General features: G+C 36.2%; 1 protein-coding gene across 9 annotated transcripts in view; it reads right to left on the bottom strand.

The window, feature by feature from the left end:
• The window catches only part of SP100 (SP100 nuclear antigen), a 75,453-nt gene that overhangs the window by 52,804 nt on the left and 3,608 nt on the right, over nt 1-19,041 (bottom strand). For 7 of the 9 annotated variants that reach the window (XM_023523849.1, XM_023523842.1, XM_023523847.1 and 4 more), the window contains exons 2-5: nt 8,016-8,018; nt 3,771-3,933; nt 3,417-3,585; nt 529-612 (exon numbers count right to left, since the gene is read on the bottom strand). In XM_023523849.1, the coding sequence (XP_023379617.1) occupies nt 529-612; nt 3,417-3,585; nt 3,771-3,933; nt 8,016-8,018 (419 nt within the window). The remainder of the gene's footprint in view (nt 1-528; nt 613-3,416; nt 3,586-3,770; nt 3,934-8,015; nt 8,019-19,041) is intronic. The other 2 variants (XM_023523843.1, XM_023523844.1) reach the window with 1 other exon arrangement.

Genomic DNA, 19,041 nt, shown 5'->3' with positions numbered 1-19,041 from the left:
CCCTTTCCTCTACTTTTCACTGCCCCTCCTTCTTTCTCTCTCTCTAATACCCACACCACAACCACTTCCTCTCCTCTCTCTACATGACAGTCTTTCTCCTTGAATTTCCTGCTCTTGCACAACATCCCACACTTAAATCAGTCCCTTCTCCTGCCATCATCAAGGGTCTTCTCTTTGACGTTGACCTTGAGCCCATAGTTCTTAGTCCTTCATAGCTTCACACTGATCTCTGCGTGGCATCTTTTAAATCACAATTACTTCTAGTTCCTCATCTCTTTAAATCTGGTCTGCTGACACACTGGGTTTTTGCTCCTTTGTCTTGGTGATTGGACCAAAGGTCTTTTGTCATAGCTACTCTTCCAGGATTGGCCTCTGGTCAGACGCTCACACAAACACTGTCCCTGTCTTCTCCATGTGCCCTGACCTTTCTTCCCTGATTCCCCAAATCCACTCAGGACTTAGGCCCCCATCTCCCTTTCTCCTTTTTTCTTAGCTGATGAGAATTGGTTTTTATTTGGTCATAATCACCTTGTTCAAGACTTAGTTGGGTAGTAGTCCTCTCCTCCCTTTCTTCATTATCACTTTCTTGGTAACAAATTTTCTCTTGAATGGCTGAAAAGAGAGACAGAGATGAGGACAGTTAGAGATCTCCGTCAGACACCATAAACATCTTGAATTTACACATTTAGGCATTTCCAGCCCTTGGGTTACTGAGAGCTCAGTGGGTCCCAGTCCTCACGGTGAAGTTCCTCCTGCACCCCTGGGACAGAAAGGAGAACCTCCGGTGAGGGAGCCCTTACACGTTCCCCACAGAAAGGAGCCACCAGAATGCCAGGATAAAGGAGTCGTGGAAACAGCCTGTTACTGATGTAAAAAAAAATTCAGATGGCCGGGAAAGCATATGTCAACATAAATACTGGAAATGTAGTAATGTGTCTTCTGACTTGTTCAAACTGTTAGGAAGAGACAGAGGGATACCTCGGTCGAAGGACTAGGATCCTATAGAAGTCCACGTGTATAAAAGAGGAATTTTAATCGCTTTAAAGATGGCACTGGACAAGAGAAGGATTGGCTTTAATTGGGTCAGGGAAGATGAGAACTTTCCTAAGAGACACCAGAGGACAGAGCAGAGGACCTAGACAGACCTCCCAAGGTGGAGGATGAGGGGATCCCAGGAACAAAGGAAGGACACTCTGAAGCTGCAAGAGGGGGGTGCACAGGGTGGATCTGGAGGTCATCCCAAAGATGCCTGGACCAGGGGCCCAAGAGGCTTCCAGTGAGGAGACATCAGGGCATTTGCCCAGGGCCCCTGTATGTAGGTGACCTGGAAAATGTAAGGAGGAAGGAAATAAACAAAGAAGCCCAGATATGGGTCTCCATGGGGAGCTCAGGGAGGAGGTAACAACACCATGGGAAGGGGGAGGGGTCTACACTGTGCCAGGGCCGATGGTGGAAGCATCCCCTGAGACAATGCTCATGGTTGGTAAATGAAGAGGACTGTGGGAACCATGGATGCTTTGTCATCCCAGGACATGGCTACAAATTCCAGAAAAATTGGGTGAATGGTACTAGGGGAACAAAGGGCCCAATGTCTAGAACATGTGAAGGAGCCCTGTATGCAGGTGCTCCTCTGAGCGGTCATGGGATATAGGTGAGGTCCAGGCACAGGAGAGGGTGCCATGCTCTGGACCACAGCCCTAAGCTTCTTCAGTGTGGGCTGTTTCCCCATAGCTCCCATGGATGACAGGGTTTAAGAGGCCGCAGCTGTGATCTTCCTCAAAAGCAAGTGGGTGGCTGCGCTGTAGGTGTGGGTCACTCCAGCGTGGGAAATGAGGCATGTGATTCAGGTGCTGGGGCATGGGAGGGGTGCTCCCCACAGTCCATGGAGAGATCAGAGTCCCTAAGATGCAAGTAGTAGAGGTAACTGCTATTCCCTGGCCCATGGCCCATGCCTTGGGACACCCTGATTGCAAATATAATACTGACCTGAAATTCGTGAATAGGTATTTGACACTTTTATTTCTTTTCTGACTGAACGACTTGCTGTAGGAATGATTTTGTTCTTAGATAGGGTTACTATCGACACAAATCAGCAAACCACATGTTTTATATCTTGCTTATAAACCTGTTGCTATCTCTTTATTGCCTAGTAATAAACTTAAAATGGTTTCGCTTTATATACTAGATTTTCCAAAAGCATCTTCAAACTTATCTCTCTTGAATCAGCTCACACAGACTGCTTCTCACTCTCTGATTGAGCCAAATCAAATTCGTCCTTGTTTTGAAGACACACTAATCCCTTTCACACTCTATGTCTGATCCCATAGCATCCACCCTCTTCAGGACATGTCACTATTTTTCATGTGAGATCTCTATCCCTTATTTGGAGGACTCTATTGAGACTCTGTTGGAATAAAATTTTTACTTAGGCAAATAAATTTCCTTCCTTCCTTCCTTCCTTCCTTCCTTCCTTCCTTCCTTCCTTCCTTCCTTCCTTCCTTCTTTCCTTCTCTAGATATGTAGATATAGATATAAATGAGCATTCTATTAACTGGGTAACATTAAAAAGTATAAATTATGCCTTCTCAGGAAAAATGTTGAGAACCACAGCTTTAGTTTTATATAGCATCAAAAACAGTCCCTGGAAGAGCAGTAGGTTTGGTGATTTTGTGATTTATGTTTGTTTCACCCCTTGTGGAGAAAAAGTTAACAAAACCATTTCTCCTTCTTTAAGACCAATTTGACCTTGGGTTAACTTTCTTGCTCATTACTCTGGACACACGATGAAGGCAGTCTCCCTTCTGTGTTACTAGGCCAGCACTGGGTTTAGAGTGAAAATGGCTCATAACTGGTCAAATGTGGACTGGGAGGGACTATCTGTAAACTATAAGACATTTTATGTCTTCCTTCAGTGTGGTGACTCTCGGAACTCGGTTGTCCCTTGTGGGGTCCCTGAAAGTTTTCACTATGGAGTCGTTACATGACACATTGACTCCCATGGGTGTGGTGCTGCTTAGCCAGGGTGGATCCTGCACCCACAGCTAAGCTGTCACTCGAGGCAAATAGCAGTCAACATGGTGGACTGCTGTGTCAGCCACTGCAAGGAGTCCCCTGGGGAGAGGAGCAACTGACGCTGCCTTACTGGGATCTATGTTTCCTGTTATTTGTCCGTCTAAGTAGAGCTGTGGGTCTGGTTGTCTTGTGAGCCTAAATGCCTAGTTAAGCAGACCTCCAGGTGGGTGTTGTGCTGTAGTCATTATACGACAAGCTTAGAGAAGGCTCATGACATGTTTGTTTTCTCAGCTGCTATATCCCTATTTCTTAGCACCGTATGTGGCACGTGATAGGAGCTAAATATGTACTTGTCAAAAAAAATTGTCCCTGTACATCAAGTGATAAGTAATAAACGTAATTACCATTTTCAAAGCTTTTACGAATTTGAATTAAGTCAGGGTATTCTTGCATGTTGACCTCACTGAACAATGCTTCCAGAAGTGACAGGTCAAATGTCGTCTCCAGTGTACTCAGAACGTTGTACACCACTCTTTGTACAGGGACCAGGTTTCTAGCAGATTCTTGAGAATCCTTAAAAAATATTGAATGGAGAAAATATAAATACAGGCTCCCAAATAACAGAAGAGCTTTCTAAAGTGATTTTATGGTTCATGTATTATAATTTCCCTCTGTAGGTATCTTCTCATGTGAAGTTTTAGAACTGCTGTATTTCTGTATGGCTACTAGGTGATCGTGACATAATAAACCTCACTTACGTCATACATTTTATTGGAGATGAATCCCCGGTCACGAAGAACCTCAAGGAAAGGAAATGGCTTTTTTATTGCGTTTGAAATCTCCACCTTATATCTTCTGAAGTGATTGAATACAATTTCACAGAAAACCTTTTTGTCTATGTTCTGGTCTTCTGTGGGCATCCTAGGGAGAAAGAATACCATGTGAAAGTGGTCATCAAGATTCCAAGTTGCTTGTGGAGCCTGTGAGATTTTATACATGAAGAACAGGCTGTGAAGGACCAATATATATAAGATAAGTGGTCCTTAGTAGAGAGTAAAATAAATGGAATTGAAGCAATAAACAAAGATTTAATAGAGGAAAGTGTGGAGGTTAATTAAGAAAGACTTAAACGTAGGATTGAAAAATCCAGTCCCTTCTGCTCCAATCACAGCCACTGTAAAGATACCTTTATATATTTGGAATTTATTTAATGCAAAAAAATTAAATTTGTACAAAATTGAAATGAAATAAACAGGTCATTCATAGAGAAATAAGAAACAATAAAATAAAAATAGAATCTAACGTTGAACATGTTATCTTAATTAACAACTAAAAGAAATCTCAGAAAAATTAAAACAAGGTGTCCTCTGCTTGACCAATAGCAGTTAAGAGCAATACCATCCTATGTCATCAAATTAGCTCATAAGTGAAAAATGCTTTCATAATGATATAGTATACTTTGAGAATTTCACAAGAATATCAATCCTTCTGGGTCTTCTGCTTTGGGTTAATATAAACCTATCTGTACTTTGTTATATATGGTGAATCTTTTTAGGCATTTGAACTTCAGAAATTACTGTTGATTACAGTGAAAGTAATTTTAAGCATGAGTCTGTAATTTTGGTTCTTAGTTGATAATTTTATTACTCTGATAATAATGTTTTAAGCAACATCTTATATTCCTAAACGTTATGAAGACTTATGCTCTTTCTTTGTCAAACCAGAAGAGAATTATTGGCACTTCCCAGTACCCAATATGCATCAGGGAATAATAATGTCACTTAATTGTGTGAAAATCCTGCAAGAAAAAGTTCCTGGTTAAAGATGGTAGATTGAAGAGAAGCATTTGTCGTCTCTTTTAATGAGAACCTCGCTGAAATGATAATAAAGAAATCTGGTTTATAATGACAAAGAGAATGGCAGAGGGACAGTGAACAAATGAGAGATTTCAACCAAAAACTATAGGGCAAAAAGTGGTCAGAGGAGCCTTAATTGCTATTGAAGGTGAAGGTTGCTCCCAGCGGTCGAGAAAGCAACCGGTGTGCCCTGTGGAATCTTGAAGAGGCAATGAAGGTTGGATGGGAGACACGGTGCTGAAAACTGATGTGTGATTTGAAAAATGAAAAACAGAACAGTGCACTCTCTACCCTACAAACCACAAGCTGACCACCTGGAGGCAGGCAGCCTCTTGGTGGCAAACGTCACTGTCCTTTCTATCACCATATGTTAGTGCTGCCTGTTACTGGATTTCATATATGGAATGATATATCACGTGTGCTTTTGTGTGACTTCTTTTGCTCATCACCTGTATCGTTGGAGGAATAGAACTTTGTTCCTTTTTTCCATAGAGGGTAGTCCATTGTTTGTTCATTTTCCTGTTGATGAACATTTGGATTGATTCCAGTTTTGGGCTATTATAAATGAAGCTGTTGTCCTTTTTGTGGCAAGATGTTTTCATTTCTCTTGAGTGAACAGCTAAGATTGGAATTGCTGGATCATTGTGTAGGAGTATGTTTAACCATTACAGAACCTTCCAAATTATTTTTTCAAATCTATTAGATATAGCTTTCTCATTTTAGCCATTCTAGTGTGTGATTGGTAGCTCATGTAGTCTTAATATGTATTCCTTTAATAATTAATGATATTGATCACATTGTCATGTGTTTATTGGCAATTAATATACCTTCTTTTATGAAGTGTCTGTTCCAGTCTTCGGCCCATTTAGATGCTTGAGTTGTCTTTTACTGCTTATTGACATGTAAGAGTTTGTTATATACTATGGAAAGAAGTGTTTTGTTTGATTTATGTATTAGAAACATTTTCTCCTAGTCTGTGGTTTGCCTTTCATTTTCTTAACCATGTCTTTTGATGAGGAGAAAATTTTAATTTTTAAAAAAATTTTTTAAAATTTAGTTTCAAGTATCCAGTACATTGGTTAGACATCTATATAGTTCATAAAACGATCCCCCCAGTTGCTCCCTCCCTCCTCTGACCCTCCACCTAGCCATCTATTAATGCTAACTGCATCCCCTATGCCGTGCTCCCTATCCCCGTGACCATTCACCAGCTACTAATTTGTACTTCTTTAACCCTTCACCCCATTCTCCCAGCCCCCAAATCCCACTCCCTTCTGTCTGACGTTAAATTGTCCACTATATTTGTGAGTCTATTTTTGATTAGTTTGTTCTTTTTATTCCTTAGATTCCGTATATAAGTGAAATCATATAGTATTTATCTTTCTCTGTCTGACTTAAATACCTTCGAGGTCCATCAAAGCAACATCTTTTTCCATCCCCTTCCCTTTCATATGTAGGGGTCTTGTTTTCTTATCCTTTCAGCCACTCTGCCTTTTGGTTGGAGAACTTAATTCTTTTCCCTTTAAGGCACTTATTGATAGGCATATAGTTGTTACCATTCTATATTCCTGTTTTTTGATACATGTTTTTACTTCTAAAGAAGTCCCTCCAACGTTTCCTGTAATGCAGGCTTGGTGGTGATAAATTCTTTTAGTTTATTTTTGTCTGGGAAGCTCTTTATCAGTCCTTCAACTCTAAATGATAGCTTTGCTGGATAAATTATTCTTGGTTGCATATTCTGAGTCTTCATCCTGTCGAATAATTTTTGCCAAGCTCTCTGTCCTGCATAGTGGGTGTTCCTTCATAAATAATTATCTGTTTTTCTCTTGCTGCTTTTAATATTCTTTCTTTGTATTTAACCTTTGGCATTTTAATTTTGACGTGTCTTGGCGTGGGCCTTTTTGGATCCCTGGTTTTTGGAATTCTCTGAGCTTCCTGGGGTTTTATGTCCATTTCTTTCACCAGGTTAGGGAAGTTTTCCATCATTATTTCTTAAAACAAGAAAAACATCTTGATTTTCTTTAGTTACAACGATCAGATGAATATTTGGAGCCTTAATAGTGTCCTATATTCTCCTTAAATTATTTTTATAGTCTTGGTATCTTTTTTCTTGCCATTCTGATTGAGTGTCCTGATTGGCTTTCCTGTCCTCTAGATAGGGTATTTGATCCTTTTCTTTATTCATTTTGTTTACTCCATTTAATATACCTCTCATCTCAGATAATGTGTTCTTCATTTCAGACTGGTTCCTTTTTATAATTTCCATTTCTGTTTTTATGTTTTTTTATCTCTTTGTTGAAGTTCTCACTGAATTTATCTACGCTTCCAAAAAGTTTATTGGGCATCTTTATAACCAGTGTTTCGAACTCCGCATCTGTTAGATTACTTGACTCCATTATTTCTGGATCTCTGCTCTGTTGTCTCATATGGTTTCTGCTTCTTTGTCTTCCCATTTTGGCTACCTTTCCACGTCTGTTTCTATGTACTAAGCAAAGTTCCTAAGTCTCCCGGTTTTATTAGTGTGAATTTGTGTAGTAGGTGTCCAGTGGCACAGTCCTAAGAGGGGTTCAGCTGTAGGCCAAACTTAGCCCAAGCCTCTACCCCTCTGGGGCCACCTGTTAAGATTCAGCAAGCAATCCGCAGATGCTGTGCTTATAGTTGCCTCAAAAGGCCACACCAGAAACCGAAGGCCAACTGCCTCCAGTGTGAGTCTCAGCAAGGAGAACTTGACTCGCCGAGGACACACCTGGATGTGGCTTGGGTGGGGCTGTGAATTAGGGGATGTGGGGTTCAAGGGAATCTTCTGGGCAGAGCGACCTCTGTTATCCAGTTTGATGACATCATGGCTATGGCGGCGCTGTGTCCACCCTGGGAGTGTGGAGGGCCCAATGGATACCGCCAGCACTTCTGTACAGAGTGAGTCTTACCTTGGCCCTCACTCCGACAATGTCTCCCTGTAAGTCCCTGGTGCCCCCTGAGCTCAGCCGACTGGGCACTGGTGCTCAGAGCGAGCAGGTCTGTCACTGCAAAAATCAGCTTGTGGACGCGGCCCCTTTAAGAGGCGTCTGCGGCTGCCACTGCCGCCACAGCCTCCGTCTCACTCAGCCTTTCGGGACTGGGTGGCCCCGCGTCCTCACCCCGTCCTACCTTCTGCCGTTGCAGAGTGCTTTCTTGGACTTCTTCCTAGTTGTATGGCTTGTTCCTCTAGATCTCAGGCGATTTTTCCTTGCTGCTGCTTCTTGTTTCTATCACAACTTTGATTTGGTCACCAGAGCGGTGAACAGAGCCTCTGTCATCTATGTCATTTTTTTTTGTCCCAGAAAATTTTAATTTTGATGAAGCCAAATCTATTAGTTTTTTTTTCTTTTGTAGTTAATAATTTTAATGTACTAAGAAATTTTTGCCTAACCCAAGTTAATGAAAATATTCAAAAAGTCATTTTCAGTATAAGCATGGGTACATTTCTGGATTTTCTACTCTATACCATTGATCTATTTGTCTATCCTAATGCCAATAGCATATTGCCTTGAATACTACAGATTATAGCAAAATTCAGTTAGGGAAATATTGTCTTGGCTTTTATAAGTCTTTTAGTTTTCTACATATCTTTAAAAATCAATTTGTCAGTTTCTATAAGAAAAGCCTTTTGGATTTTTTTAAGCCTTTTGCATTGAACTTAGAGGTAAATTTGGTGAGAACTGACATTTTAACAATATTGAACTCCAATCTGTTAACCCTGTGTAGCTCTCCATTTATTTAGTTTTCCTTAATTTTGCCTAGAAGTGTTCTTAGTTTTCAGTATAGAAGTCGTGCACAATTTTCCTTAAATTGATTCCTTAAAAAAAGTCTTGAGATGAGTGATAAAGAAAATTTGAGTTAAATGGTTTCTTTAAATATAAAAAAGTGGACAATATGGTTTCAAATTCGACAGTAAAAACACAGATACATGGGTTAAAAATTGTTTTGAAAATTTGAAAGTAATCGCTGACTGAATGAAATCAGACTCTATATAAAACCCTATGAAACAATAAAAGATAAAATAAAAAGGAAATATACCTTGTATTTTTAGACAGAAAAAATAATGAAAACAATAGAAGTTCTAAAATTAAAAACAGAAAAAAAAAGCTGTATAAAAATCTTATTACTTAAAACACTAAATGAAAAGGAAAAAATGATATTGGAAGGCACAGGATCAAAAATAGAATTCAAAGAGAGACACAAGAAAGAAGAAGTGACAAAAAAGTTGTTAAAATCAAGACAGACAAATTAAGGTATTCAAATGTAAACAAAACAAAAATAATAAGGGTATCATTTCCACATCAAAGCAAAATTCAAGAGACAAATAATAGGACAAATATTTTATGGATTTTGAAAAACAATTCACCTCTAGTTTTTGACTTCATATATGCAAAAAATGATCAAAATATACAGGCTCTGGAGAAATTAGCAAGAATGATTTATTATTTAACCTTATAAAAAGTGAACACATCATTTTTTTCAATGTTCTTGAAATGTATATCAATATGGAATATAATCCTGGCCACAAATAAGTCTCAGTAAGTTATTACTTGTAGAAACGAAACAGGTTGCATGTTAAAGAAAATAAACCACCCGAAGATTTTATAAAACAAAACAAAAACTATTTTGTTGGGTCAAAGATGAAATAAAACTTGTGGTTAGAGGCTATTTCAAGAAAAAGTGGAAAAAAAAATAATGAAATAAGAAAGAGTAAAGATAGTTCAACATTAGAAAATCTCTTTATATAATTTATTATATCAACAAACGAAGAGAAAAAAGTATATAAGTATATCATTAAATTGTTTTAAAAGAGAATTTGGTAAGGCCTAGCAGCTATTTTTATAAAAAACTATATAAAAACAGATAGAGGCCAATATAAATAAAGTCTCCAAAAATAAAATTATTTAAAAATATTACAGTAAACATTGACATGATAAAGTCATTTAAATAGAAAAATAAACAGAGATGCCTATCATTATCATCATTGTTTTATATATATTTTTAGGAGTTTTAGCAAATGTAATAGGATAAGGGAATGAGGTCATTGGTATAAGACTAAAATAAGATGCAACATTATATGGCCTATGATTTTATACATAGAAACCCTAGAGACCTAACCAAACTCTGTAAGAACTAGTAATAGAATCGCATGAATAAAATATATGTAAAACTTACAAATTTTATTTGAAATAACATAATCTGAAAATAAATAAAATAATGCTTCAGACACAATAGCAAAAATGCACACATATATTTTTAAACAACTGTAAGGTATGGACCTATATGAAGAAAACTATAAAATCTTATTGAAGGAAGTTAAAAAGATCAAATAAATAGAAGTGTATAAGGTGACTCAATGAGAAAAAAATTAAAAAACATCAGTTCTTCTGAAATTATTGTAAAAGTGTGGTGCACTTGCAGCTTATCACCCCACTGAAACTGGTTGAAGTAATATAAAAACTTATGTGACAAAAAATATCTGAGTCCAGCCAAGAAAACTTCATACCATACACCCAAATCAACTCAAAAGGATCATAGACCTAAATGTAAGAGCAGGGCCAGCTTCGTGGGCATGCATTCTATGTAATCACACAGGTCCTGTGCTTGCTTTAATGTTCTGCTTTCATGGTTTTCAAATTCATAATGATTTGTGAACAAGGGTACCCCAACTTTCATTTTTTATGGGATTCCACAAATTAAGTAGCATCCTGTGTAAAAGTAAAAATGATTATACAAGAGAAAATCTTCGTGACCTTGGGTTAGACAAAAATTTGCCACAACACCAAAAGCATAATCCATAAAAAGATAAATCGATAAACTGGAATTTAAAAAAATTTTAATCTTTTGTGCTTCAAAAGACACCATTAGAAAAATAAAAGAGTAGTCTTAGTCTGGAAGAAAATATTAACCAATAATATTTCTAATGAACAACTTATATACAGATATCTAAAGGATTCTTTCAACTCAATAATTAGACAAAAAAGCCAGTTAAAAGATAGGCTAATTTTAATAGCTATTTCCTCAAAGAGATATATGGAAGGATATATAGAAAGCAGTAAACACATGAAAAGATACTTAACATTACCAGTCATTAGGGAAGAAGCAAATTAAAACCAAAATGAGATGCCAGTGCATACTTTGTATATAGCCAGTGGACTGGCTATACACAAAGACATAAAATAACAAGTGTTAGTAAGATTGTAGAAAAATGAACCTTTATACATGTTGGTGAGGTATGAAATGGTCCTTTGGAAACACTGTAAGATAGTTTCTTAAAAAGCTAAACAAGATGTTACCATATGACAAATTATTTCATTCCTAAGTATCTACCTAGAAACGAAAACATATGTCTACAAAAAGACCTATATGCAAATATTCATGGCAGCATTTTTCATAATAGACAAAAAGTGAAAACAACCCAAATGTCCATCAAAGGTAAATGGATAAATAAAATGTGGTAGATTCATCCAATGAATTGCTATTTAGCAATACAAAGAATGAAATACTAATACATGCTACATTAATGACCTCAAAAATATTATGCTTAGTGAAGAGCTAGATTCAAAAGACAAAATAATGCATGATTCCATCTATATGAAATTTCTAAAAAAAAAAAAAAAGGAAATCTACAAAGAAAGAGATGGGGTGGGGAGTAGCAATACGGATTGACTACAAATAGCTATGACCAAACTTTTTGGGGTAACGATAATGTTCTAAACTTCAATTGGGATGATGCTTGTAAAATTCTATAAATTTACTAAAAGTCATTGAATTATACACTTAAAATAGGTAAATTTTCTAGTACATAAATTGTGCCTCATTAAAACTATTTTAAAAAAAGGTAGGCATGTTAATAGCTGAATAGACTCAGTTGAAGAAAAGTTAGCCACATTTTTCCCCACCCTGGAATGCAAGAAAAAAGAAGATAAGGAAAATTTGAGAAAAAAAAATTAAGATATACTGCATAATCTGATGTTTCAACATTCTGCCAATGGGAATTCCAGAAAGAGAGAAGAGAGAGAACAAGGGAATCAAATAAAAAGAGGAAAAACATTTCTTAGAATGAAAGCTAGAACCTTAGATTAAAAAGGCCCATCAAGTACAGAAAATGATTACTTAAAACCCATACCCAGTGGTATTATTATGGAAATATAAGACATCAAGGATAACAAAAATATCATAAAGTTTCCAGAAAGTAAAAGTAACTTACCTAAAAGGAATGAAAACCTGATGGATGTTGAATTTTTACATGCAGCACTGAATGCAAGAAGACAATGAAAACAAATATCTAAAATTTTAAGTGAAAAATCATTTCGAACCTTAATTCTTAATACAACCACATAGTCATTCATGTATTAAAGTAAAATAAAGATATTTTCAGACCACGAGTACTCAAAAGTTTATAAAGGGGATGGGAAGAGGGAGGAGAGAAATAAAATTGAGTTCCAGTTTTTAGCTTAGGAAAATATACCAAATGACTCCAGATACTGAGAGAACAATATAAGCTTAGGTATGTTTATGAAAAATTCAGTTTCAACGAAGAAAAAGAAGATATTATTCCCAGTGTATTGAAGAAAAAAATACACTGGGAAAGGAAATGCACTCAACCTCAAAACAGGTAAGAAAGAGGGTAGGAGAACAAGAAGAAAGTCTTGTGACTATAAGTAATAACTAAGACAGCAAGGATAAATATAAACATATGAGTGTCAAAAATAAATTTTAACAAAATACACTGACATAAAATATAGAAATACGTATATTGGCTAGGAAACAAAATTTAGCTGTACATATTCTAGCTATATGGGACATGTCAAAAATAAAACAGCTCAATGAGATTGAAAATAAAGGGATTGGAAAAGACATACTAAACAAATGGAAAGTAAAAGAATGCCTTGTAGCAAAACTAACATCATGAACAAATAGGACTTAGGTTGAAAAGTATTCCATAGACTCTAGAAGAACACTGGGGTGCATATATTTGTTCAGATAAGTATTTTCAAATTTGGGGGGTAGATACCACATGGATGGATGTTGAGATTATGCAAAGCGAAATAAGTCAGGCAGAAAAAAATTGAGAACCATATGATTTCATTCATATGTGGGATATAAAACTGAAAGCAACAAATGAACAAGACAGAAACTCATAGACACGGTCAACGGTTTAGTGGTTGCCAGAGGGAAAGGGTGGGGTGAGGTAGATAAAGGTAAAGGGAGTCGAATATATGGTGACGGAAGGAGATTTGACATTGGGTGGTGACCACACAATGCAATATGCAGATGACGTATTATAGAATTGTACATTTGAACCCCATACAATTTTATTAATCAATGCCCCTCAATAAATTTAATTAAAAAAAAGACTGCAGGAGGTTATTTCATACTGATAAAATGTGTACTCTACCAGACTGTATGGCAGAAGTCATGGTCTGTTAGAAAATACCTTTAAAACATTGAAGGAAAATATTTTACAGCTATGTATTGGCAAAGCTGGGGTTGAGAACATCCCCCACCAACATTCCTACTTACCTCCTCATCTCCTCCCCTGCCTCCTGACTAGCATTAGATAGCACACTATTAATCACTGCATTATGTTGCCTTTCAAATATGAAGAAATCTCAAAAATGATTTGTATGAGGCCATACAAGAAATAACAATAGATTCTCAAATAAAAAAAATCTTAAGGAAACATTTTCTAACCACATATGATAAGATCAGAATAAACAACCAGGACAAAGGAAGACCTCCTCAATTTATCCCTGAGAAGTTTTCTAAATTCTTCCCCACAGTCCTTAGTCAAAAGAGCAAATCAAAATAGAAATTACAGATTAAGAAATAAGCATCAATGAAAACATCACATAAAAAAAAAAAAAAACATATTCAAAGTGGCATGAAGGTGAACATTCATGGCCTGAAATGCATTTATTGGAAAATAAGAAACATTGAAAATTAAATTGTTTTAAATCAAGCTATTAAAAAAAGAAATCAAGGTAATCCCCACTCCCCCAAGGAAACTGAAGACAAGAATTAGGAAAATAAAATATATAGTAAAAATATAATAAAGGAAATCAGGATATAATTAATTCTTAAGCAAAAAATAAGAGTAATGGATCAACCAAAAGGTGGTTCTTTGCAAAGAATAACAAAATGAAAAGTTTGATCAAAAAAACAAAAGAAAAGACATAAATGAACAATGCTAGGAATAAGGAAAAGGACTTGTCTCCAGTTAAGGAAAAGATTAAAACTTTATAAAAGGAATCCTTGTATAATTTCTACCAATAAATAGGACAATCTAGGAAAAATGATTACTTTTTAGGAGATGAAATATCAAAGCTGAGAGTCAACAGAAGAACTAAATAGAACTAAAATTAATGGAGAAATGTGCAACGTACTTCCAGACCTACCTGAGCCCTTCCCTTTTCCCACCCGCCACACACAGATATCAATTTCAAACAGTTTTATGGACAATTTCCAGCAATCTTTCAAGGAACAGAAAATGTTTGTATTAAATAACCATTTAAAAAATTCAAATCACCCCAAATCATTATGAGACTACTATATTTCCTCTATCAAAACCAGATAAATATAAGATAAATGAAAATTGTGCATTAACATTGCTTACAAACATGAGGTTAAATCCTCTAATAAAATATTAGTGAGTCCAGTTCAAGAATGAATGAGAAAGTTGTGATATGACCAAGTATCTCAACAATTCTAGGAAAGTTTACATTAGAAAATCTATCTATGCTTTTGGTCAAACCTGGTAGATTGAACACACCTTCATTCGTCTGTGTTTCCTCTGAAACCTTACTAAATCACCTGTTAGAGTTATTGCAAAAGGCAGCAAGGACAAGAGAACAGGAGAAGAGAGAACATCAAACAGCAGACGTCAAACAAACGTTTCAGAAGATGAGATAAGGATTTTTAAGTGGTTGCCAGTTTCACGAATGGAGGAATAAGAAACCTAATTGGATCCCTGTCTTACCCCGTATACAAAAATCAACTCAAAATAGATTAAGGGCTTAAATGTAAGATCTGAAACTTTAATGCAACGTATGGCATGGGGACTAGAGTTAATAATATTGTACATTCGAAAATTGCTAGGAGAGTACATCTTAAAAATTTTCATTACAGAAAAAAATGTTTTATAATTATTTTGGTGATGGATGTTAACTAGACTTATTGTGGTGATCACTTTGCGATATATACAAATACTGAATTATTATGTTGTACACTTGAAACTGACATAATATTATATATCAATTATATCGAATTTAAAAAAATCTATAAATTAAAAAAACTAAATATACTCTTATTGTATGATCCAGGGATTGTGCTCTTTGGTATTTACCAAAAGGAATGGAAAAATTATGTCCAACGCAAACACCTGCACATGAGTGTTTACAGTAGCTTCCTTCATAATTACGTGAATTTGGAAGCAACCAAGATGTCCTCTAAAAGGTGAATGGATAAATAAATAAACTGATACATTCAGACAATGAAATAGTAATCATTGATAAAAAGAAATGAGTTATCAAGCCATGAAAAGACATGGTGTCACCTTAAATGCATGTTATTAAGTGAAGAAAAGCCAATCTGAAAAGGCTGCATCCTGTTTGATTCCAACCACATGACATTCTAGAAAAATCAAAACTGTGGAGACAGTAAAAATATTAGTGATTGCCAGGAGGAGGGATGAATAGGCAGAGCAAGAGGATTTTTAGAGCAGAAAAACTACCTGTATAATACTATAATGGTGGATATATGTTGTTATAAAATTATCCAAACCCCTAGAATGTACAACAAGAGTGAATCCTAATGTACTCTATGAACTTTGCGTGATAATGATGTGTCAGTGTAGGATCATAATTGGAACAAATGTACCACTCTGGTGGGGGATGTTGACAGCTGTTGACAGTAGAGTAGTTGTGCATGTTTACAAGAGAGGAAATAGGGGAAGTCTCAGCTGTCGACTCAAGTTTTCTGCGAACCTAAACTCCTCTAAAAAGCAAACTTTATTTAAAACATGTTTAAAAAAAACTCAACCTGAAACTGTAAGTCTTCTTGTCATTGTTCTTGGCAATAATTTCTTGAATTTAACACTGAAAGCATAGGCATCCAAAAGTAGACAAGTGGGACTACGTCAAACTAAAAAGCTCTGCACGGAAAAGAAAACTATCAAGAGTGTAAAGGCATCTTATGGAATGGGAGAAAATATTTGCAAACCATCTATCTGCTATTTCAACAGCACACACACAGACAAACAAAAAAACTCAATTAAAAAAATGAGCAAAGGACTCAAATAGACATTTCTCCAGGAAGACATACAAATCGCCACTATGTGTATTGAAAAAGTAGGTGCTCAGTATCACTAACCATGAGGAAAACTCAGATCAAAATCACAATAAGCTATCACCTCACACTTGTTAAGATGGCTCTTATAAAAACAAAATAAAAGATAACAAGTGTTGGCAAAAATGTGGAGAAATTGGAACCCTTGTGCCCTGTTAGAGGGACGAATAGTGGTGCAGCGCTATGGAAAACATTATGAAAGTCCTCAAAAAAATTAAACATAGAACTACTATACGATACAACATTCCTACTTCAAGGTAGTTAATTATAAGAACTGAAATCAGGATCTGGAAGAAATATCTGCACCTCCATGTTCACTTCAACATTATCCCAATTGCCAAAATATGAAAACAACCCAAATGCTCGTTGACGGATGAATGAATAAAGAAAATGTGGAATATACTGATAATGGAATATTACTCAATTTTAAAAAAGAAGGAAATCTTGTCTTTTGTAATTACATGGATGAACCTAGAGGATGTTATATGAAGTGAAGTAAACCAGTCACAGAAGAAGGATAAATACTACATGATCCCACTTACGCGAGGTATCTAAAGCAGTCACATTGATAGAAGTAGAGAATAGAATGGTGGTTGCTAGGGCTGGGGGAGGGGGAAATAGAGTTGTTTTTCAATGAGTATAAAGTTTCAGTAATGAATGATGAGTAAGTTCTAAGAGATCTGCGAAACACAGAACCTACAGTTAACAAACACGAACAGTTTTTGGAGGTGCTGAATATGTTTAGTATCTTGGTTGTGGTGATGAAGATGTATACATTAAATGTGTAGAATTTTTTTTGTGTGTGTGTATCAATTATATCTCAGTAAATCTTTAAAAATATAATTACTTACACAGGGGAAAACTAGCAAGAAGCAAGATAATTTACCTTTCTGAATTATAAAAGGTTCAGGAATCAGAGGCACCATTACTTCAAATGACAGGTTGGGGTGGTGAAAAGCAAATCTGACCAAAAGAAGCTCACCAGTGAACCAGAAGCACCTCTACAGAGAACCCTTATCACTGCTCATGTCTCTTTCCTAAATGTAGATAGATACCTAGCCGATGCCTGATGGGATCTTTGAGCACAAACAAGTAATGGGGTAGGAAGTGGGAAGAAACTAACTCTTGAACCTTGGAAGAAATGAATGAAATTCAAAATATTATCATCTTTAATAGCAGAGAGAAAACACTGGATTCATTAAAAAAAAAAGGATGTTATAAAAACGAAGCAACTTATAAAAAGAACTTTTAGAAATTAAATTTAAAAATCACTAGAAGAGATGAATGAGCTGAGAAAATCTCACAGATGATATGATTCAAAAGAAAACAATTTTAAAAGATTGCCAAGGAAATGAACAGAAAGCTTGTAGAGGATCAACATAGGAGACCTAATATCCAACTAACAGGAATTCCCAAAAGATAGAAGAAAGAAGCAGAAGGGAGGAAATTATTGAAGAAACATTATAAGCAAAATTATGTGAGTTGAAATAAATTAGTTTCCACTTGAAAGGGCTTTAGAGTACCCAGAACAATAAATGAAACCAACCTCCACCTAAAGCAAATCATTATGAATTTCAGCAATCAAGGGATTAAGGAACCAGAAAGTCTCAGAGATGCTAAGCAGGTGACACATGAAGAAAGAATCAAGAATCAAGATGGCAGCAGAATTCTCATTAGCAATTCTGGAAACTGCAAGACAATGGACTAAAATAATATTCAGAACAGACTTTTATCCTTACCAAATTTGTATACAGGTGTGAGGATAAAAAAATAAACATTTAAAAAAATACATGAATGATCTTAAAAATACATATGCATGCCTTCTATGAAATCTTATTCAGGAGGCTATAAATAATGTGCTACACCAAGATGAGGGAGTAAAACAAGAAAGAGGTATATGTGAAATCTAAAACGTGGTGTCCGACCCGGTATGGAGGTCATGCTTCAGATGGTCAGGTCTAGAGGCCTAAAGTAACCAGAGCTAATCAGAGCCGGAGAATGGAAGGTTCCAGGAGAACCTCTCCAAGAAAATAAAATGGAACTGATAAATTACCTATAACATATAGTTTCGTGGAGAGTTTGGGAAGAATCGGTAATGAAGACATACAAAATCCAAGCAAATATATATATATTTGAATGACAAGGCAATAGTTGTTTATGGGGGGAGGTGTTGCACAGGAAAGAAATTGTAATACATTACATGATTTAACTGTAAAGAAATTTAGATAGTCACAGTAATAATAGTACCTATGTAAGTAACTAGTATCTATAGAAGTAATCTATCCAAAAATTCGTCAGAGGGTAGGATGGAATAGTTTGAGGCAGGCCAGAAGTCCAGTCTAGAACAATTAGAATTGCTGGATAGAATACCAAAACAACTATTTGAAAAAGCATTAGAGAGTTACAAAATCAGAGACTTAAGGTTCTTAAGACAGTAGAACTTTGGGAGTTGAGCGCTATCGTCGTTCTTTTCTGGGGGTATTTGCTGATTCTGGTAGCAGAGGCTGAAACTCTGGGCTCGGCCAAGGCCAAAGAATGGTGCTATAAGCAGGGAAAACAGACGAGCTTGTATTGTTATGGAGGGCTAGAACCTTGAAAGGCTCCAATATGCACCCAGTTCCCCCTCCCAAGATGTTTGGTAAAGTTGTTCACGCCAGGAGGCTGGAAGAACTCTGTCAAAGTCTCTGGAAAGCAGAGCAGAATTACCTGCAGGTTCCCCATTAGGAAACAGTGATGACAATTATGATAAGGTCTATTTAACATAAAGGAAGAGAGCTGAAGGCCCTGAAGGATGTGGAGATCTGGC

The sequence above is a fragment of the Pteropus vampyrus genome, unplaced genomic scaffold, assembly GCF_000151845.1.
Source record: "Pteropus vampyrus isolate Shadow unplaced genomic scaffold, Pvam_2.0 Scaffold423, whole genome shotgun sequence".
Lineage (NCBI taxonomy): Eukaryota > Metazoa > Chordata > Mammalia > Chiroptera > Pteropodidae > Pteropus > Pteropus vampyrus.
The sequence above is the reverse complement of the archived record's forward strand: the minus strand, read 5'-3'. Positions and strand labels throughout refer to the sequence as shown.